This window comes from Aedes aegypti, chromosome 2, assembly GCF_002204515.2.
Source record: "Aedes aegypti strain LVP_AGWG chromosome 2, AaegL5.0 Primary Assembly, whole genome shotgun sequence".
In the NCBI taxonomy this organism is placed as follows: domain Eukaryota; kingdom Metazoa; phylum Arthropoda; class Insecta; order Diptera; family Culicidae; genus Aedes; species Aedes aegypti.
The window spans coordinates 233988112-234011019 of record NC_035108.1 but is presented as its reverse complement, the minus strand read 5'-3'; the positions used below and the strand labels follow the sequence as shown (position 1 = coordinate 234011019).

Sequence of the window (22908 nt, the reverse complement as noted above, 5' to 3'; positions counted from 1 at the left end):
CAAAAAAACTTATTGTTGAGGACTCACTAAAGATATTTAAAGTAACTACAACTTTGATTTTTGTAAGAAAGTGGAAAAATTTTGTAGAATATTCAAAGTAATTTTTTTTTTTGTCGACAATAAAAAAACATTTGGTACACGAGAATGATGTGCATTGAAAACAAATTGTCTAATATCACTCGAAGTTGTACAAAACTTGGCTAGCCACATCGTGCCAGTTATTTAAGCTTTATTCTTTATGATACATTTTTATACTAAAATACTGTACAGGGGTTATTTGACTTTTGGGATCGTAAACGAAAATTGTTCAACATTTGTGTTTAGGAAATATCTTCGAAATAAAAGTCGAGCTTTAATACATCATGATAAAATTAAGCCATGTTCAAATCGAAGAACTGATGTATATAAACCCAGCACACCCAACAGCGTCTGTGTGGCGACGATGCAGAGAACATTATATATATTTGAACGGTACCTTTAGCAAACAACTCGTCACAGCTGTGCACTAATTTGATTTGGGTGGACTCTGCCGAAGATTTGAGTGGTAGAGATTGGTGAGTATCCAGCAATATGCTTTCATTGGCCTGTTGATTTGATAACGAAGTTCTATTCCGACCACACAGCATCATAAAACCAATCACATATGCAAACATGGAATGATATCAAAGACCAAACAATAAAGCAGAGTAGATTTATGAGCAGTGATTTATTCTTTATGGAAGCGATGAACCAAAGCGAAACCCCTCAAGTGCTATTTTATCTGATGCCAAAAAAAAATCTAGCATGCCCACATAAATCACGAGATCAATAAGTGATGATGCTTATCTTATGAGTATTTATGTTTAATAATAAGCGATAAGACAGTGTAAGGTTTATTTGATGCTAATTACTGCAGTTAATTTTACTACTTCTGCTATTTTTTTTTGTTCAGGTGCGCTGTTTATGTCATTACCAGAGTTTTTGCAAAAGTAGCAAGATACTAACCCGACCTGAAGGAAGTAACAAAATTGTTGCAGAATGTGTTGTTTTGGTTTTTGTTGTATTCGTCTCACCAGTGAGTATTAGATCTGAGAGCTCTATTCCTGTGCTCCAGTCTGAGGTTGTTCTGTTCGTCAACATTGTCTCTTTATCTACTGGGTGTTATTTATAAGGAAACCGGGGCAAGTTAAAACCACTGGGGTAAGATGAAATGGAAATGTATCGTAGTGAAATTTAATAGTAACCTGAAATTCAATTCCATGAACAATAAGTTGAAAGATGAAATAAACTGTTAGGGAAGAAAATTCTGCTAAAATTTATTGGCATCATTTTCAAAACATTGCATTTCGTCTTGCCCCACCCGTTTAAACTTGCCTCGGTGTATTTTATTCGATTTCTAGTCTTTGGCGTATGAACAGGGGGCCAGGGGGGGCCTGGCCCCCTCCAAAATCATCCAGCAGTATCAGCGTTGTTCTAATCCTCAAGAGCACTTGGGCAGACACTCTGACTGATTGAACGAATTGCTTGCTTTTCCTTGTGTAGTCTCAGTTTTCAACCAAATGAGCTCAAATTTTGGAAGAACACTTAGAATCGAATAAGTGGTGTAGAGCAAAAACGATTTTTTGAACCACTTTAATATTCACCGCATCTTGAGTTGTGTTTGATCCTGATCGGATCCAATCGGTTAGTTGTGTTTGATTCTTCGACCTTGACGCTTGCTCCTGCGGGAAATGAAAAGAAAATTGTTATTGAAATGTTTCTTGCCTTTGAATTTTCAGAGGGAAAAAACGCCAGGAAAACTTTTGCTTCCGGAATAAGCATAGCGGTAAAGGAATCTGAGAAGAGGAAAAGATTTATAAGATTTAAAGGATATTCATAAATAAATTTGTTCTTGGTTTGAATTTTTGTGTGATATGAGGGCGGAATTTATATAGGCTTTCCGGCATAATTCTAGAAAACCAGAAGTCAAGGAAGGATAGATTTCAAGGATAGTTTCTAAAGAAGTAACCGATAGAACTTCTTGCGAATTATTTTAAATGGAAATATCATTATAGAAGTTTTAACTATTTTCTAATTGATCGCTAGAGAAAAGATTATTAATTATCACTCCTCCTAAGAAGACCACTTGTCAATTTAAATTCCCGACAAACTCAAACCTCAGGGTGAGTCCTGTTTTCCTTTAAACTACCGATCGACCTAGTAAATACTCCACGTAATCGAAGTACTGAAAACGCTACCCTCTGACCAGCTCAAAACATAATCGACAACTCGACTTTCTACCGATAACGAATACACGTTGTCGACGGGTATCATCACCGGCCAAGTTCGTCCCAACCACAATTCTCTTTCTCGCTTCAGGACCAAAATGTAGAACTGAAAATCCCAAGCAGTCCGACTTGGAGTAACAAAAGCAACAACTACAACCTTTCCTCTTCTTCTCCCTTCCACTTTCTTCTTGCTGTGCGGATTTTCTTCTATCTAACCTTTAAACTTTCATGTTACGCTCCGGAGCTTTCGAAAATAGCGGCTTCTGCTTTACCGGCTGCTTGTTCGGCCGGACTTCTGCTTTGCCGGCACGTGTCCCTCTTTCTTCGCGTTGCCTACCCAAGCGGGTGAACAAAGGCGACTGGCTCAGTCGTCGACACGATGAATTTCCCTGGAGGTGGAAAAATGCTCTGGTGGAGTGCGATGGTGACAGCGCAACTCCCTTCTAACTCCGGCCGGCAGTTAGGAAATGCTTTGACGCTGGCATGTGGAGTCAGAAGTGTGGTGAATAGGGGCGCGGTGTGCCGAGCGGGAGGTGGGTTGATGCGGGAGACAAATACTGCTAAATGTAAAGCCGTCGAACGGCTATTCGTCGGGGTAAGCTTTTGTTCGGAAAGCGTTTTAACACTTGTCCGCCTAAGACATTCGCCACTTACACGAACGACGAAGCCTCAAAATCAGTTGGAACGCTAAATTCAACCCGCTATATCTCGGCTGTCCTAAGCCCGATTTCAAAAATTTTAGCACCAATACAAATGTATGGGCTTCTAGATTCATGTCAGATTTTTGAAATATTTTTAGGATCTACTGTTTGATTTGTAGTACTAAAAACACCGGAGCAAGTCCTAAAAAAAATTGAAATTTTGCAATTGTTTGTACACAATTTTAAATTTATCGCGATAACCTATAGATTTTTTGGTTGAATGATGATCGTTTTGGTGTAACCAAACAATTAACATTCAAATTTTGGTTGTTAGCCCTTTAAAGAACTACAATATATTCACAAAATTGCGTAAAATACAGAAAAAATACATTTTCTACTAAAATTTGAAATTTATCGCGATGACCCATAAATTTTATGAATTTAAAATATTCTCATATTTAGGCTAACAAATTTTCAGAACACAGATAATAACTTTCTGTTGGAAAAACTACAATATTTTCACAAAATTGTGAAAAATACAGAAAAAATACACTTTTTCTACAGTAATTTTATATTTATCGCAATGACTTATCAATTTTATAACTTTAAACTCTTTGTATGTTCATGAGAAACAAATTTGCTGAACATTGTTGATAGTTGATTGTTTAAAGAACTACAATACTTTCACAAAATCTTGTATAATACAGAAAATTCTTAAAATCCTTCTGCAATTTATTGATTGCCTTCTAGATCAATTAAAAAAATTGAAGTATTTTTAGTTATAAAAATAAATATATTTACAGAACATTTTTGATGCTTTTCAAAGAAAAACAACAGTTTCACAAAACTATGAATAATACAGGCAAATTACGATCCTAACAACTGAAATTTATTGCAATCATCCATGGATTTTGTGATTTTAAAATATTCTCATATATAGGGTTGTCAAGTTTGCACAACATAATCGATAAAACTTTATTGAAAGAACTAAAATATATTCACAAATTACCGTATAATACAAAAATATTCTGTTGCTACCGAAGTTTGAAAATTTTATCATCTATATAATTTTTTAAATCGTTGTGTATTTTCAAGAAAAATAAGTGTGCTCAAAATTACTAGAAGCTGTTTGTTCCAAAAACTACAATATTTCCACAAAATCATATATAATACAGAAAAGAAAAAAATATCGAATTATTTATTCTCTCGGAAGAGAATCATTCTTCAAAGAGCTTTTCGTTCCCTGTAAATTCTCACCTTTCGACGTTTTGTCACTCAACTACAAAAGACGATGATGAATCCAACCAGTTTTTGCTGAATCAAAAATGAAAGTTTTTCGCCTAAGTAATTCGCTCAGGAAAAAATTGATGGGAAGAAATTAATCATTTCAGTAACACCATTTTTAAACAAAACACGAGATGTGTTCTTTTGCTTAATAAATTAAATGGTTTCAAGTGAATATTTTGTAGTGAAAACTAGATATATACATTAGGTTCCAAAGTGTATTAACATGTAAACATGTTTACATATTTTTGCTTGGACATATTCTAGCAATATTAACAACTTTCAATTGAAGTCGTCCGACTTTTTTTTATGTGATAAAATTATTTTTCATATCAAAAACACAAGACGTCGTGAGCGGCTATTGGATCAGTAGGTATTTTGTATGTTTCAATAACCGCTCATTCATTAAAAAAAATATCGATATTATGTATACTAATTCTGAATTGCTGAAGTAGGTATAATTTGACCATATAAAATAGCAGGATAAATAACAAAATTCTAATTATGTAATGCTTTTTATTCAGTATGTTCGTCACGAAATCTGTTTACCGTGAGCGGAAATAGGAATACTTAGATGCAGTAAACATAGCAATAGGAAAAGAAAGTTTTTTCACTGTATTCAACATTCTATCGTGATTGTAGTTCTTTTAAGAATAAAATGGTAGCATATTAAGTTCTTTTAAGAATAAAATGAAGCAGAATTTTGAAGATGTGTCATGTTCAAACATTTATTAAAGTGACGCTGGTTGAATCAATTCTTACTGATAAACTTACTACATAGTATTTCAAAGTATATGCTATTAGTACAAAATAAAAATGGATTTGAAGAAGTGGCATGAAAATGGTTTTTCAATCAAGCCCTAGCTGAGACAGTGATTAGGGAAACTGCATATTTGAAATATTTACCTTTATATTTTTATTCTTAATTCTTATTATAGGTTATTAAACAGATGGCATCAAAAATGTTCTTGTTTTTTTATGAGAAAGTTTTCATTGTCATTGCGAAAATTGTTAAATTACAAAAGAGTTCTTAGTTTTGAATAAATTATTTATTGAAAATATTTTAGTTCTTTGAACTAACACGTATCAATTTTCATTTATATTCTTTTCTCGTGAACATGGAAATGGTTTGAATTATTAAAATCAATGCGTCATCGCAATGAATATCAAAGTACACTAGATATGAGAAAATTTATAATTTGTAAAATTCATGGGTAATAGCGATTATTTTAAACTATAGCTGAAACTATTTTTTTCTACCATATGCTACGCAGTTTAATATATATGTTGTAATTCGTTAAATATACAAATTACAATGAAAAATGTTTGGTAATATAAATTCGAACTTCATTGTTAGATAAGTTCCAAGTTGTGTACAAACAAACGCTAATTTTTTTTAGACTAGCTCCAGTGCTTGTAGTACTACAAATCAAACAATAGATTCCAAGTACATTTCAATAACCGCACATGAATCTTCATATAAGGACAAACTAGGATTCACAAACTAGCGATCCACTTTTTTTAACACCGTCATCCATGTAAGTAAAATATCATTAATTGCGTTATTATTAGTAAATTAAAAAATGATGTCATTGTGACAATAATGGATTAGCTACAACTTGTAGTTGTAAGTCTCAAATATGAGAATAGTTTAAAACCACAATATCTATGGGTCGTTGCGGTAAAAATGAAGTAAGATTGTTGAAGGCATTTTTTCTGCATTATTTACAATTTTTTGAGAATTAAAGCATTAAACCGCTTTGGAGAAACTATAAAATTTGCTCAGTCAATTTATGGTTTATATGTAATATGAAAAAATATAAAAAACGTGAAAATGATAACTCTTTGCCACAATTATTATACTGCAACGGAAATCTGATATATTTCTATTATAATACATAATAATACATAGATATGATTTGTGCAAATATTATCAATAAATAGAAATTGTTATATTACCAATTTTGTAAACTGTTTGTCGTGCTCAGAAAACAGAATTAATAACTGCTCTATTTTTTATATTTATAACGTTGAGAAAATTTCAAATCGTATACACAACTACTATGAAAACGCAACCATAGACAGAGACTGTTCTGTATTATTCGTGATTTTGTGAAAATATTGTAGCCATTATAATTGTTGAGAAAGTTTGTTTGTTTTTTTTCAAAACTTAATAACGGTTTTGAAAAATAATATCTATTAGTCATCTTGATAAATATGAAACAAGAGCAGAAATAGTATATTTTTGTATTACATGGTATTTTGTGAAAATATTGAAGTTTTCTAACGAAACTTCATAGGTTAATTTATACAAGCTTGCCAACTCTAAATGATAACATGTTATTAAACATTTTCAAATCATAAAATTCATGGAACATTGTGGTCAATTTCAGGTTGTTATTACGATATAACTTTTCTGGTATTTTCCACAGTTTTGTGTAGATGTATTAGTTCTTTAGAAATCACCAAAAATGTTCTGTAGATATATTTACTTTTAGGAAAAGGGGTGGTAAAATGAACACCTTAAGGAAATCATCTTGCTTCTGATAGAAAAAACGAGGAATTCGTATAGTTCTATCGCACAACCTCAGACTAAAATAGCTAAATTTTCACATATTTTCATCGCTATCAAAAAGCGATGCAAATGTTCATTTTACCTGCACTGTGTTGGTAAAATGAACAGCGATTGGTGGTAAAATGAACATCACGCAAAAAACGTGAGCAAAACAAATGTTTCTGAAAATTGTCATTGCCCCATCGAAAATACATCCATTAATGATTGTTACCCATTCAAAAAGAATTCTAGAGGTATCAGATTTGACATCATATTCACCTCACTGAAAAACCTCAAGTCTTCCGAGCTAAATATTACGTCAGTTCTAATTTTCAAACGTGGTTTTCTAAAATCTAAGTTTTCGTTGATATTTTCATTTCAATTGACCTACGTATCAACTCGAACATTCAGAGTTATGCTCTAAATTGTCAGTGCGTGTTAAAAATTCATCGAAATTTGTTTTTTCTCGGTAAAAGGCACGGTGTTCATTTTACCACCCCTGTTCATTTTACCACCACTTCCCCTATTTATAAGTATGATCCAAACCCTTAAAATGATATGGTCTGGAGGCAACCAGTGATTTGCAGTTGGCTGACAAAACGTCGAAGGGACAAAACGTCGAAAGGTGGGAATTGGAATAGAACGAAATGATCTTTGAAGAATAATTCTCTTCCGAAAGAATAAATAATTCAATATTTTTTTCTTTTCGATGTGTTATTCCTTTCGACGTTTTGTCATTCAACGGTCGTTACGTTCTGTCAATTTATATGTGAATCTGAAAAATTTCAAACTGTGGAGATTATAAGCCAATGCGGCAATTTCGAAATTACAGGAGAAATTTTAAATGTTTCTGTATTATACATGATTTTTGAGCACACTTATTTTTCTTGAAAATTTACAACAATTTAGAAAATTATACAGATGATAAAATGTTCAAACTTCGGTAGCAACAGAATATTTTAGTATTATACGGTAATCACAAAGCCCATGGATCATTGCAAAAAAAATTCAAACTGTTGTTAGGATCGTATTGCTTCTGTATTTTTCACAGTTTTGTGCAAATGTTGTAGTTCTTTGAAAAACATAAAAAATATTTTAAAATATGTTTATTTTTATATCTAACAATTGAAGCATTGTCTTTAAATTGATAAGGTCTAGAGACAATCAATAAATTGCAGAAGAAATTTCAGAATTTTCTGTATTGTACAAGATTTTGTGAAAGTATTGTATTTCTTTGAACAAACAGCGATCAACGATGTTCAGGAATTTTGTTTCTCATGAACATACAAAGAGTTTAAAATTATAATACTGATGCGTCATTGCGATAAATAAGAAATTACTGTAGAAAACCTGTATTTTCCTGTATTTTTCACTATTTTGTGAAAATATTGTAGTTTTTCCAACAGAAATTTATTATCAGTGTTCTGCAAATTTGATGGCCTTAAATATGAGTATATTTTAAGATCATAAAATGTTTGGGTCATCGCGATAAATTTCAAGTTATAGTTGAAAATGTATTTTTTTCTGTATTCTACGCAGTTTTGTGAATATATTGTAGTTCTTTGAACAAACAGCGATCAACGATGTTCAGGAATTTTGTTTCTCATGAACATACAAAGAGTTTAAAATTATAAAACTGATGAGTCATTGCGATAAATAAGAAATTACTGTAGAAAACCTGTATTTTCCTGTATTTTTCAGTATTTTGTGAAAATATTGTAGTTTTTCCAACAGAAATTTACTATCAGTGCTCTGAAAATTGGATGGCCTTAAATATGAGTATATTTTAAGATCATAAAATGTTTGGGTCATCGCGATAAATTTCAAGTTATAGTTGAAAATGCATTTTTTCTGTATTCTACGCAGTTTTGTGAATATATTGTAGTTCTTTGAACGGCTAACAATCAAAAATTCAATGCCAATTGTTTGGTTACACTAATACGATCATCATACAATAAAAAAATCTATAGGATATCGCTATAAATTCTAAGTTATCTACAAATTACTGCCGGTTAGAAATTTTTTTAGGACTTGCTCCGACGTTTTAAGTACTACAAATCAAACAGTAGTTCCCAAAAATATTTTAAAAGTCTGACATGAATCTAGAAGCCCATACATTTCTGGAGGTGCCAAAATTTTACAAATCGGACTTAGGACAGCTGAGATATAGTGGGTTGAATTTAGCGTTCCAACTGATTTGGAGGCTTCGTCCTCGGTGTGTTAATCAAATTTACCTTTTTTATCTCACATCAAGACCACCAACAGTACCGCACAAACTAGCTAATTGATGTCTTATAGCACTACCTATCGAGAGGGAAAGCTAACAATTATTACGCTGAACACTATGAAACTTTCCACGTTTTCATACCTATACAAAATACACCGCGAAACTACTTAAAAGAAACTTCACACTCCTGCCTCTTCCACGGGTCAGATCAAACTGACGAGACAGAACTTGAGATGCCGCAGAAAGGTCGCAGTTTCGTATTTCGGCATTCGTATCAGAAATCATGGAACGATCTTATCAAAAGTCGGATCCCGATTATCCCTTGAGCCGATCAGTGAATAATGTGAATATTTTTGAAACAATAACAAATATTTTCGAGAGAGTTTTGAAGGAATTCAGGATGTTACTGCTTGATTTGAAAGAAATCCAAAAAAAAATTATCTGTGGAAGAATGCATATCGATTTGTGGAGAAGGTCTCCGAGAAATCATGAATAACATTTTCCCAATTTATTTCTTTTTATTGCTTTTGAAATTCTTGTGGGTTATTACGAGAAATTTTTAGAGTAACACCAGGAAAAAGCATTTAATTTTTTTGCAGAAAGTCCGGATAATTTTTGCTGCGGTTTTTTCAAACAATCCTGTAGAGAAACCTTGGCGAGTACTTCAAAAGCAAAGTTGTAAAAACTGTTGGCAAACTCTCTGAAGAACATTTTTTCAAGATCCTTGCTTGGTGATCTTGAAGACATTTAAGACGAGATTCCTAGAATTATTTGTACTATTTTTTGGAGAAATCCTTAGTATCAGGAATTACTAAAATCCTAAACAAATTAATAATGAACGACTGGAGGGTACTTTAGGGCCCATTCACAAATTTCATAACTCTGAAGGGGGTGGGTGGGTGTCCGTAAGATGTTACAGTTCATACAAAATTTGAAAAACATTCATACAAAATGCGTTACAAAGGGGTAGGTGGGTGTCAAAAATGGCCATTTTTGGCGTTATGAAATTTGTGAATAAACCCTTAAACTAACAATTGGAATTTATATGCAACAGGTAGGTACGTAGAGGACCTTCATGGAAAAATGATTAAAAGAATCTCTAATGCATTCTCTGACGGAATTCTTCAATAGATTCATAGAGATTCTTCGGTAATTTTTTTGGTGAGATCAGAAAGTCTGGGAATAATTTTTCGTGAGAATCCCAGGACGAACTCAGTGAAAACTGGTATGAAAGTTTTTGGAGAAAGCACTGAAAAGTACGAAAATAATTCATGAAGAAATTCCAGTAGGAATTCTCAGGGGAATCTCTTCAAAGCACATACCTGAAAAGTTCGTGGGAGAATCACAAAGGATATTCCTTGTGAGTTTTTTGCTAGGATTCTTGAAGAATTTTTGACTGGCTTACAAGAATAAATCTATTACATAGCGAAAATTGAAATTTACAAATATCACTAATGTGCCGCGATGTGAAACAAAATAACAAATAAATAAAATCAATACAATACTTCTCAAACTACTAAATTTGTGAAAATCGTGATTATTGCGTCCGACATTACTTCTGTAGAACAAGTATTTTCTAGCACGTAGACAACCCCACCTCCCCTCCTCTAGGACCTTTCTAGAAAAAAAATCCGAGCTACGCCTAGCTATGCTTCTAGTATTAGTATTGTATATTTCTTTCACTATTGGGCTGACAAATTCGGCTTCATTAGTGCAAAAATGCGAATAAAAGTGCTTCATAATATATTATAATAATTAATAGTACATAATGGTACATAATAAAATAAGATAATATACACCATGTCCAACCTAAGGCTAAACAGATTTCTACAATATTAATACGCAGTCCTTTCACCACTTTTTGCAAGTGTGGATACGCTAATGAAAGTGCGCGATTCAGAGAACTTATTATTTGGATTGCAAAGATTAAGTCCGCTGCAGACACCTTAAGATAACAATAACGTATTTCTCCGGAAGAAAAGAAGAGCAATCGGTTTTGAGATGTATGTAAGGACCAGAAATCTATTTACTTACTGGCTAAAAATGGCTTTGTTAAATCTACTTCGATTGAACTTCTTCAATGGACTCGGTCCTGAGCCAATCGATTCCAATTTACTGTATATAACGAATTTTATCTTCGGCTACAGACTACAGAACCTCAGATAATTACTTTTACCTCGCGAGTAATATCATTTTCGCACGTCACGCCACTAAAGTACCAAGATACACCAATTCTTCAACAAATTCAAATATTTCACCACCTAATATGACTTCACTACCAACATCACAATTGGATCCACGCTGTCTACGGTCTTCGTCTTAATAGTATTAACCCCTCTACCGGCATCTTCATTTTTTATCGCTAAAAAATATTCAAATCGCGATTACTTTTTTGTTTCTCGATATTTTTGCACCATTTTTTCACATGATCTCAAATAACTCTTCTAGTTTGGGAATCCGTGTCGATATTAATCACTCGTGATCTAGTTTTGAAGATATTCTCCATATAAAATGTATTTGACAGCCATTTTGTTTTTGTTCAATTTATCAAAAAAATGAAATATGTACTATACACTGCCAGGTAATAAGGAGCTACTCTGAAAAAGTCATACAAATCGGTTTAGTATTCTTGGAGAAATCTGAAAATTACGATATGAGATTTTTTAGAGTTTTCAAGATCTTTATTTGTCCAGCGTGGTACCAGAAACATAAATGCTCATTACTCAAAGACGGCTGCACCAAATTGCTTCATTTTTTCATAAGATACTCGCATTAATGTATCATTTCGAGGAGTGAATATCCGAATACGATAAAAATAGTTAACGCGTCGGTCCCCCAAGGAATTTTGGAATATCTCCGGATCTAGATGACCAATGATCAATTTTGACACAGATTCTAAAACTACAAGAGTTTTTTGAGAACCTGCGAAAAATGGTGCAAAAATATCGAGAAACTAAAAAGTTATCGCGATTTGAATATTCTGTTGACGGTAAAAAAAATGAAGCTGCCGGTAGAGGGGTTAATGGTAAGTCTAATCCTCACTGTGCACGAATACCTCTTCTACGTCTCGCCAGTTGATTTTGATGATATTGATAAATATTGTCTTTGAAACCCAGGAACATGTGCGATCGCGTTTCGATGATCCAGCCCTGCTTCAATCCATCTATGATTACGAAGCATGTTGAAGTACCATCCACAATTTATGCACATTGGGTTTTGTTTGAAAACCATGTCCGATCATTATCTGTCACAACACATTTCTCTTTACTGAATCGTATTTCGGCTTAAAATCAACGAGCAGATTGTGAGTCTGTAAGTTGTATCCTAAAAACTCATATCTACAGCTAAACCTCCATGAGTCGATGTTCCATTACTCGATATCGACTCATGGAACCGTACTAAAAACCAAATTTCATGGTTACTATGATGGTCTCCTCAAATGGCTTACCATAGCATTGCTGTTTCCATGACTCGATATTTCCATGAGTCGATGGTCCCTTCAATATCGACTCATGGAGGGTTGACTGTAATTTGTCGCAGAGTAAACATTTGATCCATCGTTGAGCGGCCCTCGCAAAAATCAACTCTTGATATTCGCCGAAATAGGTCTCAATTTGTTGAACAGCGTACTTCGTTAATTGGCACACTCCAGTTACTGCCGTTCTACGCATAAATATGTCCCGCGGCCCATAAGGTTTACATAGAACATGGGACAAGTAGTTTTTTTTTTTTTTTTTTTTTTTCCATGCAACGATTCCGGTTGAGCATAACTTCCGGTTCGTAGGCGCCCCGACTATTCAATACCAGCGTTCCGACGTATTCTACTCGACCAGTCCCCGACGGTGGACCTAATCTACACCGACGGAGAGTTCCCCGGCGGTGGAATTTCTCCCGACACCGATTCTTCTACTTCTACGATACGAGCCGACCGGAGGGGTGCCGAAGTCAGTCCAGCGATTCCGGTGGAGCCTAGCTTCCGGTTCACTGGTGCCCCGACGACCCTCAACCGTCGCTATGACACGTCTACTCAACTAGTCCCCGGCGGTGAACCTAGCCTACACCGACGAAGAATTCCCCGGCAATGGAAGTTCTTCCGAGACCGATTCTTCTTCTGCTGCTGCTACTGCTGCTCTTCAATTTTTTTACGGGCCGACCGGTAGGGTGCCGGAGTCAGTCCAGCGATTCCGGTGGAGGCTAACTTCCGGTTCACTGGTGCTCCTACGACCCGGGACCGGTGCTACGTCGCGTCTACTCAGCTAGTCCCCGGCGGTGGATCTAGCCTACTCCGGCGGAGAGTTCCCCGGCAAAGGAATATCTCCCGGAACCGAGCAGTATCACTTTCCCTTCGTCCGCTCTTTTAGAGTGTCGAAAACAGTCCGGCGCCCTTCTTCGTTCGGCAGGGCTGCCTACGTCATCTGACGCTGCTCCTCTCGCCATGTCCGCTGTAGTGTTGACATAATCTGAACAACAGATCGGTTCACCGCGTTCCACTTATCTTCATTACTACACATCTTTAGGACGATATTTTCCACGTTCACGTCGTCTCCGACGATGGCAGTCATTTCGCTTCGCTGCTGTGCAAACCGTGGGCAAGTAAAGACTACGTGCTCTGGTGTTTCTTCTATGTCTCGGCATTCAGGGCACAACGGTGACCTTGCGTGGCCGAACCTGTGTAAGTACTGCTTAAAGCAGCCATGACCAGACAGGAATTGCGTCAGTTGAAAATTAATCTCGCCGTGCGCTCTAGTGGTCCATATCGACACGTTTGGAATCAGTCGGTAAGTCCACCTGCCCTTCTCTGCGTTGTTCCATTGCTGCTGCCATTTACTAAGCGTGTTGGCTCTCGCTCTGTTCCGGCCTCTCCCTGTGGCTCGATCCCTGTAGCACTCGCTATCCTCCTCCAGTAGAAGGCAGATAGGAATCATTCCGGCTATTACGTGCACGGCGTGCGATGATATCGTTCGATACGCACTCGCTACACGCATTGCCATCAACCTAAACGTACGGTTCAACTGGGCACGATTTCGTCCTGTCTTCAGTGCCGCCGACCACGCTGGAGCTGCATACCGGATGATCGACGTTGACACGCTCGCCAGTAGCCTCCTCTTGCTACTGGTAATCGCAGAATTGTTAGGCATAATTCGGGATAAGGCCGATATCACCTTTGTCGCCTTATTGCAGACGTAGTCGACGTGACTGTTGAAATTCAAACGGTCGTCCAACATCACGCCCAGGTGTTTCACTTCTCGCTTCGAGTTTGTGATGCACTCACCGACCATGATGCTCACATTTTGTACTGCCTTCCGGTTACTGATCATAACCAATTCAGTCTTTTGATGGGCCAACGCTAGCTTCTTCTCTCGCATCCAATTTTCCACGGCATCTATCGCCTCCGTTGCCAGTACCTCCACCTCCTCCCGTGATTCGCCGATCACTACAAGCACTACATCGTCCGCAAAACCGACAATCTTGACTCCTCTGGGCAGGTTCAGCTTCAGCACTTCATCGTACATGACATTCCAAAGGGTGGGACCCAAGATGGATCCCTGTGGAACGCCCGCCGTAACCAACAGATTTCTGATCCCGGCATCTGTTTCATATATCAGTGTCCGGTTCTGAAAATAGCTTTTCAGAATCTGACATAGATACTTAGGCACCCTCAACCTGTGCAACGAGTCGGCAATTGCTACCCAGCTGGCGCTGTTGAAATCGTTTTTAACGTCAAGAGTGACAACCGCACAATATCGGTTCCCTCTCCTCTGCTGCTTCTGTGCCGTCTCCATGGTTTCCACTACCATTCGGATGGCATCTATCGTAGATCTACCTTTCCGGAATCCATACTGCATGTTCGATAGACCGTTCTCGTTCTCCGTATACTTCGTAAGCCTGTTAAGAATCACTCTCTCCAACAGTTTTCCGACAGTATCCAACAAGCATATCGGCCTATATGCAGAAGGATCGCCGGGCGGCTTACCTGGCTTTGGTAGCAGCACCAGCTTTTGTCGCTTCCAAATGTCGGGAAAGTTTCCGTCCTCCATACATTTTTGCAGTGTAGTCCTGAACATGTCTGGATTCTCCTGGATTGCCGTTTTAAGGGCCAAGTTTGGAATCCCGTCCGGACCCGGTGCCTTCTTCACTGGTAAGGCTTTCGATACCACGACCAGTTCCTCGTTCGTTACACGGGTCTCTTCGTCGTGTACACCATGTTCATCGTACGGTGTAGGTGGCCAGACCGTAGGCTCGTGCGTCGGAAAAAGAGTTTCGATAATAACCTTCATTTTCTCCGGACATCTGTCGGGTGGTATTGCTGGACCTTTCATCTTTGCCATGGCCACTTTGTAGGCATTCCCCCACGGGTTTTCGTTGGCATTGCGGTAGAGCTCTTCCAGGCACGCTTTCTTGCTGAGCTTGATTGCCTTGTTGAGTGCGGCCCTTGCCGCCCTATAGGGCAACCTTCTTTCTTCTCTTTCGACGTTGTTGCTAGCCCTCTGCATCCTCCTCCTAGCTTGGAAGCAATGTGCGCGTAGGTCACCGATCGTCGAATTCCACCAGTAGGCTGGTCGTCGACAGTTTCTAGGTTTCCCCATCCTCGGCATAGTTGCATCGCACGCCCGCGATAGGGCTGCAGTCAACTCCTCTGCGCTTAGGTTTACTAAGTTATTCTCACGCCTCATCGCTTCCACGAACACGTCCTTGTTAAAAATCTCTGTTTTCCACCTCCGCTCGTATATCTGGGCTCCACTCGATTCCATCTGCACACAGCGCCCAAAGCGGTACCGAATCGCTTGGTGGTCGCTGTGGGTGTAATCCTCGCATACTCTCCAGTTCATATCACGTATCATTCCTGGGCTGCAGAAAGTGACATCGATGATAGACTCTCGACCATCCTTACGGTAGGTGGTGGTGGTACCGTCGTTGGCGAGATCGACGTTCAACTTAGCTAGGGCCTCCAGAAGGCTGCTCCCCCTTGGGTTCGTGAGGCGGCTGCCCCATTCGACCGCCCAAGCATTGAAGTCTCCAGCTACTACCACTGGTCTTCGGTCGGTTAGCTCTTCCGTCAGTTTGTCCAACATCCGGTTGAACTGTTCGATCGTCCATCGTGGAGGTGCATAACAACTACAGATGAAGACACCGTTGATTTTGGCTATAACGAATCCTTCATCTGCGCAGTGCACCACTTCTTGAATGGGGTATTTTCCCACTGTCCATATCGCTGCAGTTTTGGTTCCGTCTGATATCCAGTTTCCATCTCCGGGTGGAATTTGGTATGGCTCCGAAATTATCGCAACATCGCATCTATGTTCCGCAACAGATTGCCGCAGAAGATGTTGTGCCGTATCACAGTGGTTGAGGTTGATCTGCACTACCTCCACTGGGACTTCGTTGCTCTCGCTCGTTTGGAGGCTGGGCATCTACTACCGCCTGTAGGGTGTTCGTTATCCCCCGTAGCAGCGCAAATTAGGCATTTCGGAGGCTTCGAGCAATCCTTTGCTTTGTGACCTTCCTCGCCACACCTTCTGCATAATTTGCTCCTATCCGGCCCTTGGCAATTCCGTGCGAAGTGACCAAAGCCCAGACACTTGAAGCACACGTCCGGTTGCTGGGAAACGCTCAGCGGGCACACAGACCAGCCCACACATACTTTCTCCACTCTCAACGCTTTATTAGCTGCATCTACTGGCAGCTTAATTGATGCTACTTTCTTGCCATCAGGCCCATTCCTGATACGGATGGTCATCTGGACCTCTCCTAGCTCGCATTGCTCCTTCAGGGCTAATTTTACTTCCTCCTCCGTGGTAATCTCGTCCAGGTCTTTGCACAGGAGAGTCGCTTCCGGGCACAAGGCTCTTACTTCCACCTTGTTTCCGAGAGCTTTCTCGGTAAGCTCCTTGTACGAAATGTGCCTGCCTTGGGATCTCTTTTCAGCTCAAAGAGCATCTCTCCATTACGAGTGCGCCTGATCTTTTGCACGTCTTCCCCTAGCTCCTTAAGATCCGGGTTCATTCGCATAGCGCGTAGAACTTCGGCGTACGAGTCGTCACTCGCTTTGACGATGAGAGCCTCGCTCTTATTCCTCGTCCTGACGACCTTACGTTTTTTGGGCGGTTTTTTCTTGCTCGCTTTCTCCTTCTTTCTATTCTTTTTGCCAACGACCTGCCATTCAGTGTGGCTGTTTACCACGTCGGTTGCTTCTGGTGGTGGTTAGCTCCAGTGACACGGACATCCTTGTGTCTCTTGGGACCACCTGGTCTGACATCTCCAGGCGATGCCCTTGGCCTCTTCGGTGTGAAGAAGGGCGTGGACTGCACCCTTGGGGGGATACTTCTCGCCGCGTTGACCTCCCTCGTAGCTGTGTCGGCTCCCTTCGCATTTCCGCTGCGCGACATGCCTCTAAGGCAGTTTTAACCGCTAACAACTCCTTCTCCCCTGCTTCTGCTCTCTGCACTACGTTTTTCCACTCCTTTACAGCTGAACCAAGAGCGCCTTGGAGCTTAATCACCAACGCCTTGATGTCTTTGTGCACGTTACTTCTCTTATCCACATACTCGTGCAGCTCGTCCACCAACTTTTTCGCTGTCTCTACCCTCGGTGGTTGTGGTGGTTTCGTCCACACGCTATACTGCTGCTGACCCTGCTGCTGAGCCTGCTGCTCGTTCGTTGGCTGCTTTTGCAGCTGCTGGGTTTGCGGCGGCGGTGTCCTCACCAATCCACTCTTGACAAACGGATTTGTCACTTCTTCCTCAACTTCAATTACGCTTACTTCCATTCTTCAGGGTCCCCCCTCCGAGCCGCTATCTCCATCCGCCGTACGTAGTCGCCTTCACGATCCCATGGTTATCTGTACCTGCAAGCAACTATACCTGCAAGCATTGAGGCCATGCGAGGGTTGACACGGACCCTTATGGGGGCCGGGTACAGTGCCAGATCGGCGTAGATCGGGAATGTTCCATCCGAACCTACGTACTCATCAGAACTGATGGACAGATTTCGAACGTATCCGGAGGCCTGCCAAGGTTTTAACGGGACGGAGGCAATCGAACCATGAGCCCACTCGCCGTTTCAGGTCGGTGTCACCCTTCCTTAATCAGGGAGCAGAATGGCCCGACTGTCAGCCCAATAACGCCATCCAATCCGTGATCCGTAGCTTGTCCGTTGTTGAACGCCTTCACCAGTATACCATAATCAGGATGTTACTGGCATCGATCCTGATGTGCCGGATGGCACTCCAATGGTTGGGCTAAGGCACTTTGAAAGCGGTGCCAGGCCGCTTGTACGGAGTTGCTTGCGGATATGTGGCTTTTTGCAGAGATCCAACAGAGCCCACTGTTGAACCCCCACCACATCCTAGGCATCCTCTGCTTGAGCTAACTGGGAGGAGCTCGGTCACTTCTCGAGAGAAGTGCCAAAAGGTGGTAATCCATACGGATGCATGGAGTTTTTTTCGCTTAAGAAATGCTTTCTAAGCTCCCACCCGACTCGCAGAGGGGGGGTTCGTCAAGCCCCTGGACTCCTGTCCCTGCTGCCCATGTCTCTGCTGCCCTGGGACAAGTAGTCGTAGAAGGGCAGAGTATGTGTCCCTTCTTATACATAGGTCAAAAAACTCTCCATTGGGGCAATTCAAAATTTGAAAATGTTGGAAAATCCAATCTCTCATATCTTTCTTACCGTCCTTTCCTTAAAAATAGCGTTCTATGAAAACTAATAGGACAAAAAATCATCTTAATGTTTTCATTGGCGTGTTTTGATAGAAAAATACTATGAATTTGGTGTTTGAAATTTGGTTGCCGATAGTTGAATGGTGCCGAAGCCGTAAGTTACCCTATAATAACTGTGACTGAAAACGTGGTTAGCTTGGTGCGTATGGGTTCATAGTTTTCAATCAGGTAGGCTGTGACACGTTACCACTGTCATAAGTTTTCAAGCTCCAATCGAAATGAGTTCGATAATTTTTGTTCCCATTAATTGTTCGTAAATGGTCCAGTTTTCGCTTCCAAGGCGTTTCAAAAGTCTTCAGCATCAGTTTTGGCTTCCAATTGCACAATTAAGGTAAAATAACAGCAAAATATACTCTGAATGACTCAACCCATAGAAAAATCCAACCACACCACAAACCAGAATCAGAAAGGTGTAGAAGAGCATACGTGTTCCGAAATTAAGTACTTTTCGGCACACTTCAGAATTTGGGACAACTGTTAATTTCCTTTCTTTCATAACTATTCTAGGTTTTATTAAAAATGTCATTGATGTCTATCGTTACAGAAAACGTTTGAACGCTGCGCTCATAGAGGAAGGTTATGACATCGACCATAACCGCTATCCGGAAGGATACCAAGAAGCACCACTGGCGTATGATGCTGTGTGGAGTGTGGCCTTAGCATTCAACAAAACGATGCAAAAACTCAAGGAAATGAACGTGGGGAAGAATCTCAAAGATTTCACCTACACTGATAAAGAAATTGCAAATACTATCTATGCTGCAATGAACTCGACACAATTTCTAGGTGTCTCGGTGAGTACAACTAAAAGTTCCTTTTGATACATCCATATCTATTCCTACGCATCTCAACACTCAATCATACCGTCGTAGAGAAGATGATACTATCGAGCGAAGTGTTGTCATCTTATATCAATACCAATTCAAATGGGTTGGGTGGTAGTATAACAAGCATTTGTGCGGGACGAAGATAACTGTAGGCTACCCGATGTTGATTTCTAATTACAAACTTTGTTGTTCAAGCCATGCCTTTTGTGTTATGGCTTGAATGTAGGATAACAAAGCGTGTTGCCCGATATGTAATCAGTAAGTGCTTCTTCCCTACTTTACAGACTGTCTGTTTCTAATTTTATCAGTGAACATTAAAATCATAATTATAATAAACATTAAACCCTCTCTGTGATTGCGATGTAGCATCAAGGAAAATCCACACAACAGGATGAAATTGTTTGAAATGGGACAGAACGTGCTTCCCAGATTCGTGTTCCGTGAGTACATACAAAGTAATTAACTGAAAATTTACATTACCATCTGCATTGCAGGGTTGCTTTTATCAATACTTTGATCATCATAATGATGACCACATATTAAATCATTCAATTTTTAACATGGAAGCCTAAAAAAAGCCCACATAAACTGCGGTCCATTGGATAATTTAGTATTGAGTAGTGAGTAACGAATTGAACTAATCCCAACATGTCTGTAGATTAATTTACAAGGAAAACTTTGGGAAAAATAAAAAATGTGTTGCTAAAATCGATAGGGTGCTGTAGTGAAATAAAAAGTAATAGACATCGTAAACAAATATCTTAAAGCTAAATATCAAGATTGTCCTCTCCCCATATAACGAAGTAACGCTCACCAAACCCTATTATTTGTACTCAGTCGAGACTCAACGTTCAAGACACCCTCCACCCTTTAGGCTACCCTCTTCAAAAATGGGTCATTGTTTTTAAAAACAAGTATCTTCTTCCCTTAGCGATGTCTTTTTTCGGTATGCATGTTTGTTTTTTTTCTATTGTATTAGCCACATTATATCATTTCATGAGATAGCTCTACCAATCTTAACGTCACTTGCGAAGGATTTTCGTGGCTGAACAGTGCATTTTTTTTATTACAGTCAACCCTCCATGAGTCGATGTGCCATTACTCGATATCGACTCATGGAACCATACAAAAAATATAAAATCATGGTTACTATGATGGTTCCTTCATAAAGCTTCCTGAAGAATAGCTGTTCCATGACTCGATATTTCCATGAGTCTATGGTCCCTTCAATATCGACTCATGGAGGTTTGACTGTAATAACAAAACAAACCCAGTACAGATAGGTTGATTTGTTCAGTGCCCGTTAGACTTTGTCAAAATACTAAAAACATAATTTTGCCAAAATCTAACCGTGTCAAAACCGAACGGTTGCTTTTATTAAAACTGTTTTCACCGTTTCATAACCACGAGCTAAATTTATCTTTTTTGAACACGGTAAACATAAAAAAAATCCACAGAAACATTGAAATTAACAGGTTTTGTGACTGACCCATGATCAATTTTTTATATGCACATTTTTGTGGCCCCTAAAATATGTAGTTGTTTTGAGAAATTAAACTACTGTGTCCGTTCATTTCGGTAACAATCCTAAAATACAAAAATCTTATTGAGTTTGTTAATATTTTTCCTTCAACAGCAGTCAAAAAGCATTAAAAACAGTGGGACCTTTTTTTCAGGTCAGAATTTACTTACAAAAACATCAAGGCCTCAGTGATGTATAACTCATCCAAAAGCATATAAAATAAATATTCTGTATGATTCTTTCGCGTTATTGAGCCTTCAAAACACTTAACTTTGGTGGGTAAAATTTTGATTCCGCGACATGAATAATTCAACATATAATTCAACATACAACACTTAAGCATGCACATATGTTTAAACCTCGTTTTAATGAGTATTCTTGGTATTTTATTAAAGCCTTTGTATCAACTGAATAGTTTTATTCCAGATCTTAGTGAATATGATGAATTTTCTGATAATAATTTAGATTTTAAAGTTAAAATAATTAAAACAATGTGGATCGTCTTGTCTTTAAATCCGGACACCTGCAGCAAGTAATGCCTATAAATCCGGACACTTTTGCATCAAATTCCGGACAGCTACATTTTAACATGAATTTATGAAAATCAATCACATACAGTCGACTCTCCATAACTCGATATTCAAGGGACCATCGACTTATAGAATTATCGAGTTATAGAACATATCGATACCAAAAATTCTAAAATCGAAGGTTCGAATTTCTATATTTACAATGCTTCTATGACCACTTCTGTAAGCAAACAGTACTATTTTGTTGATAGCATTTTGAAAAAATATCTTTGGGAACTTATTTCAAAATGCTCGAAAAATCCCTCTCTTTTACTAAAAAAATATTTTTTTATTTTTATGTTTTTAAACTTTTATTACACCTTGCAAGTCCTTTATTCACTGCCAAACCAGAAATGGGCCATGTTTCCCGTTATAAAAAAGCGTTTTTAGATGGATATCGAGTAACGGAGGGAAATTTTCCTCCCACGTGACATCGACTAGTGGAGACATCGAGTTATAGAAATATCGACTTATGGAGAGCATGATGTATGGGAATTTGAAGGGACCGCAAAATCCATCGAGTTATAGAATATATCGAGTTATAGAACATCGAGTTGTGGAGAGTCGACTGTAGAAGTTTTGAAATCGACTGAATTTAACACATTTTTAATAGCTTGTGGAATGCATGTTTGCTGTAATAGTTTAAACATTGAAATTTAATAAAAGATTGCGATTTGGTTACCTGGATTGAAACGCCTGAGGCTTGAACTGCAACTATTAATGATTTGTTCAATTTTACTACACTTCACGATGCGTTGAACTGTTCTTAACACTCATTTGGCATGTTTTGGTGTAAATTAATGTTTTGTCATGATTTTTATTGCAAAAATATTAAAACACCATCAAGATATAGGATTTCACTTCAATGTCCAGATTTAAAACCATCTGGATCCAAAACCGGACAGACACTTCTTTACACTTAAAACAGATATTTACTGCATATTTCTAGAACATGGTGCCACTAAACTCGTAAACTACCACTTCGTTAACAATTATATTGTAAACACTACTTTAAAACCAATATTTTGATACATTATTTTTCACTAAACATTGTGAGTGTGCTCTTCGACGTTATTAAGAAAATCACATTGACCGCGAAGAAAAGTCATTCTACTGAAGAAACTTTTTTGTTTTCGTTATTTTTACTATTTTGGCAATGGTAACTAGATTACAAATGAATGTACATTGATAAGTTATGTTAATTCGCTTGAAACACATAGCAAACTTAGTGGCATCGTATAGAGAAAGCATATACTGCCCATACTCGCATAACAGTCCCATATTATATGGGATTGCCTATATAAATGGGACTGTTATGCGAG

The 22908-nt window shown here is 38.5% G+C and overlaps 1 protein-coding gene across 1 annotated transcript in view; it reads left to right on the top strand.

Moving 5' to 3' along the window:
* Positions 1 to 22908, top strand: part of LOC5569106 (gamma-aminobutyric acid type B receptor subunit 1) — a 473264-nt gene that overhangs the window by 364257 nt on the left and 86099 nt on the right. Inside the window, 1 exon segment of the mRNA XM_021844473.1 lies at positions 19213 to 19462. Coding sequence (XP_021700165.1) covers positions 19213 to 19462 — 250 coding nt within the window.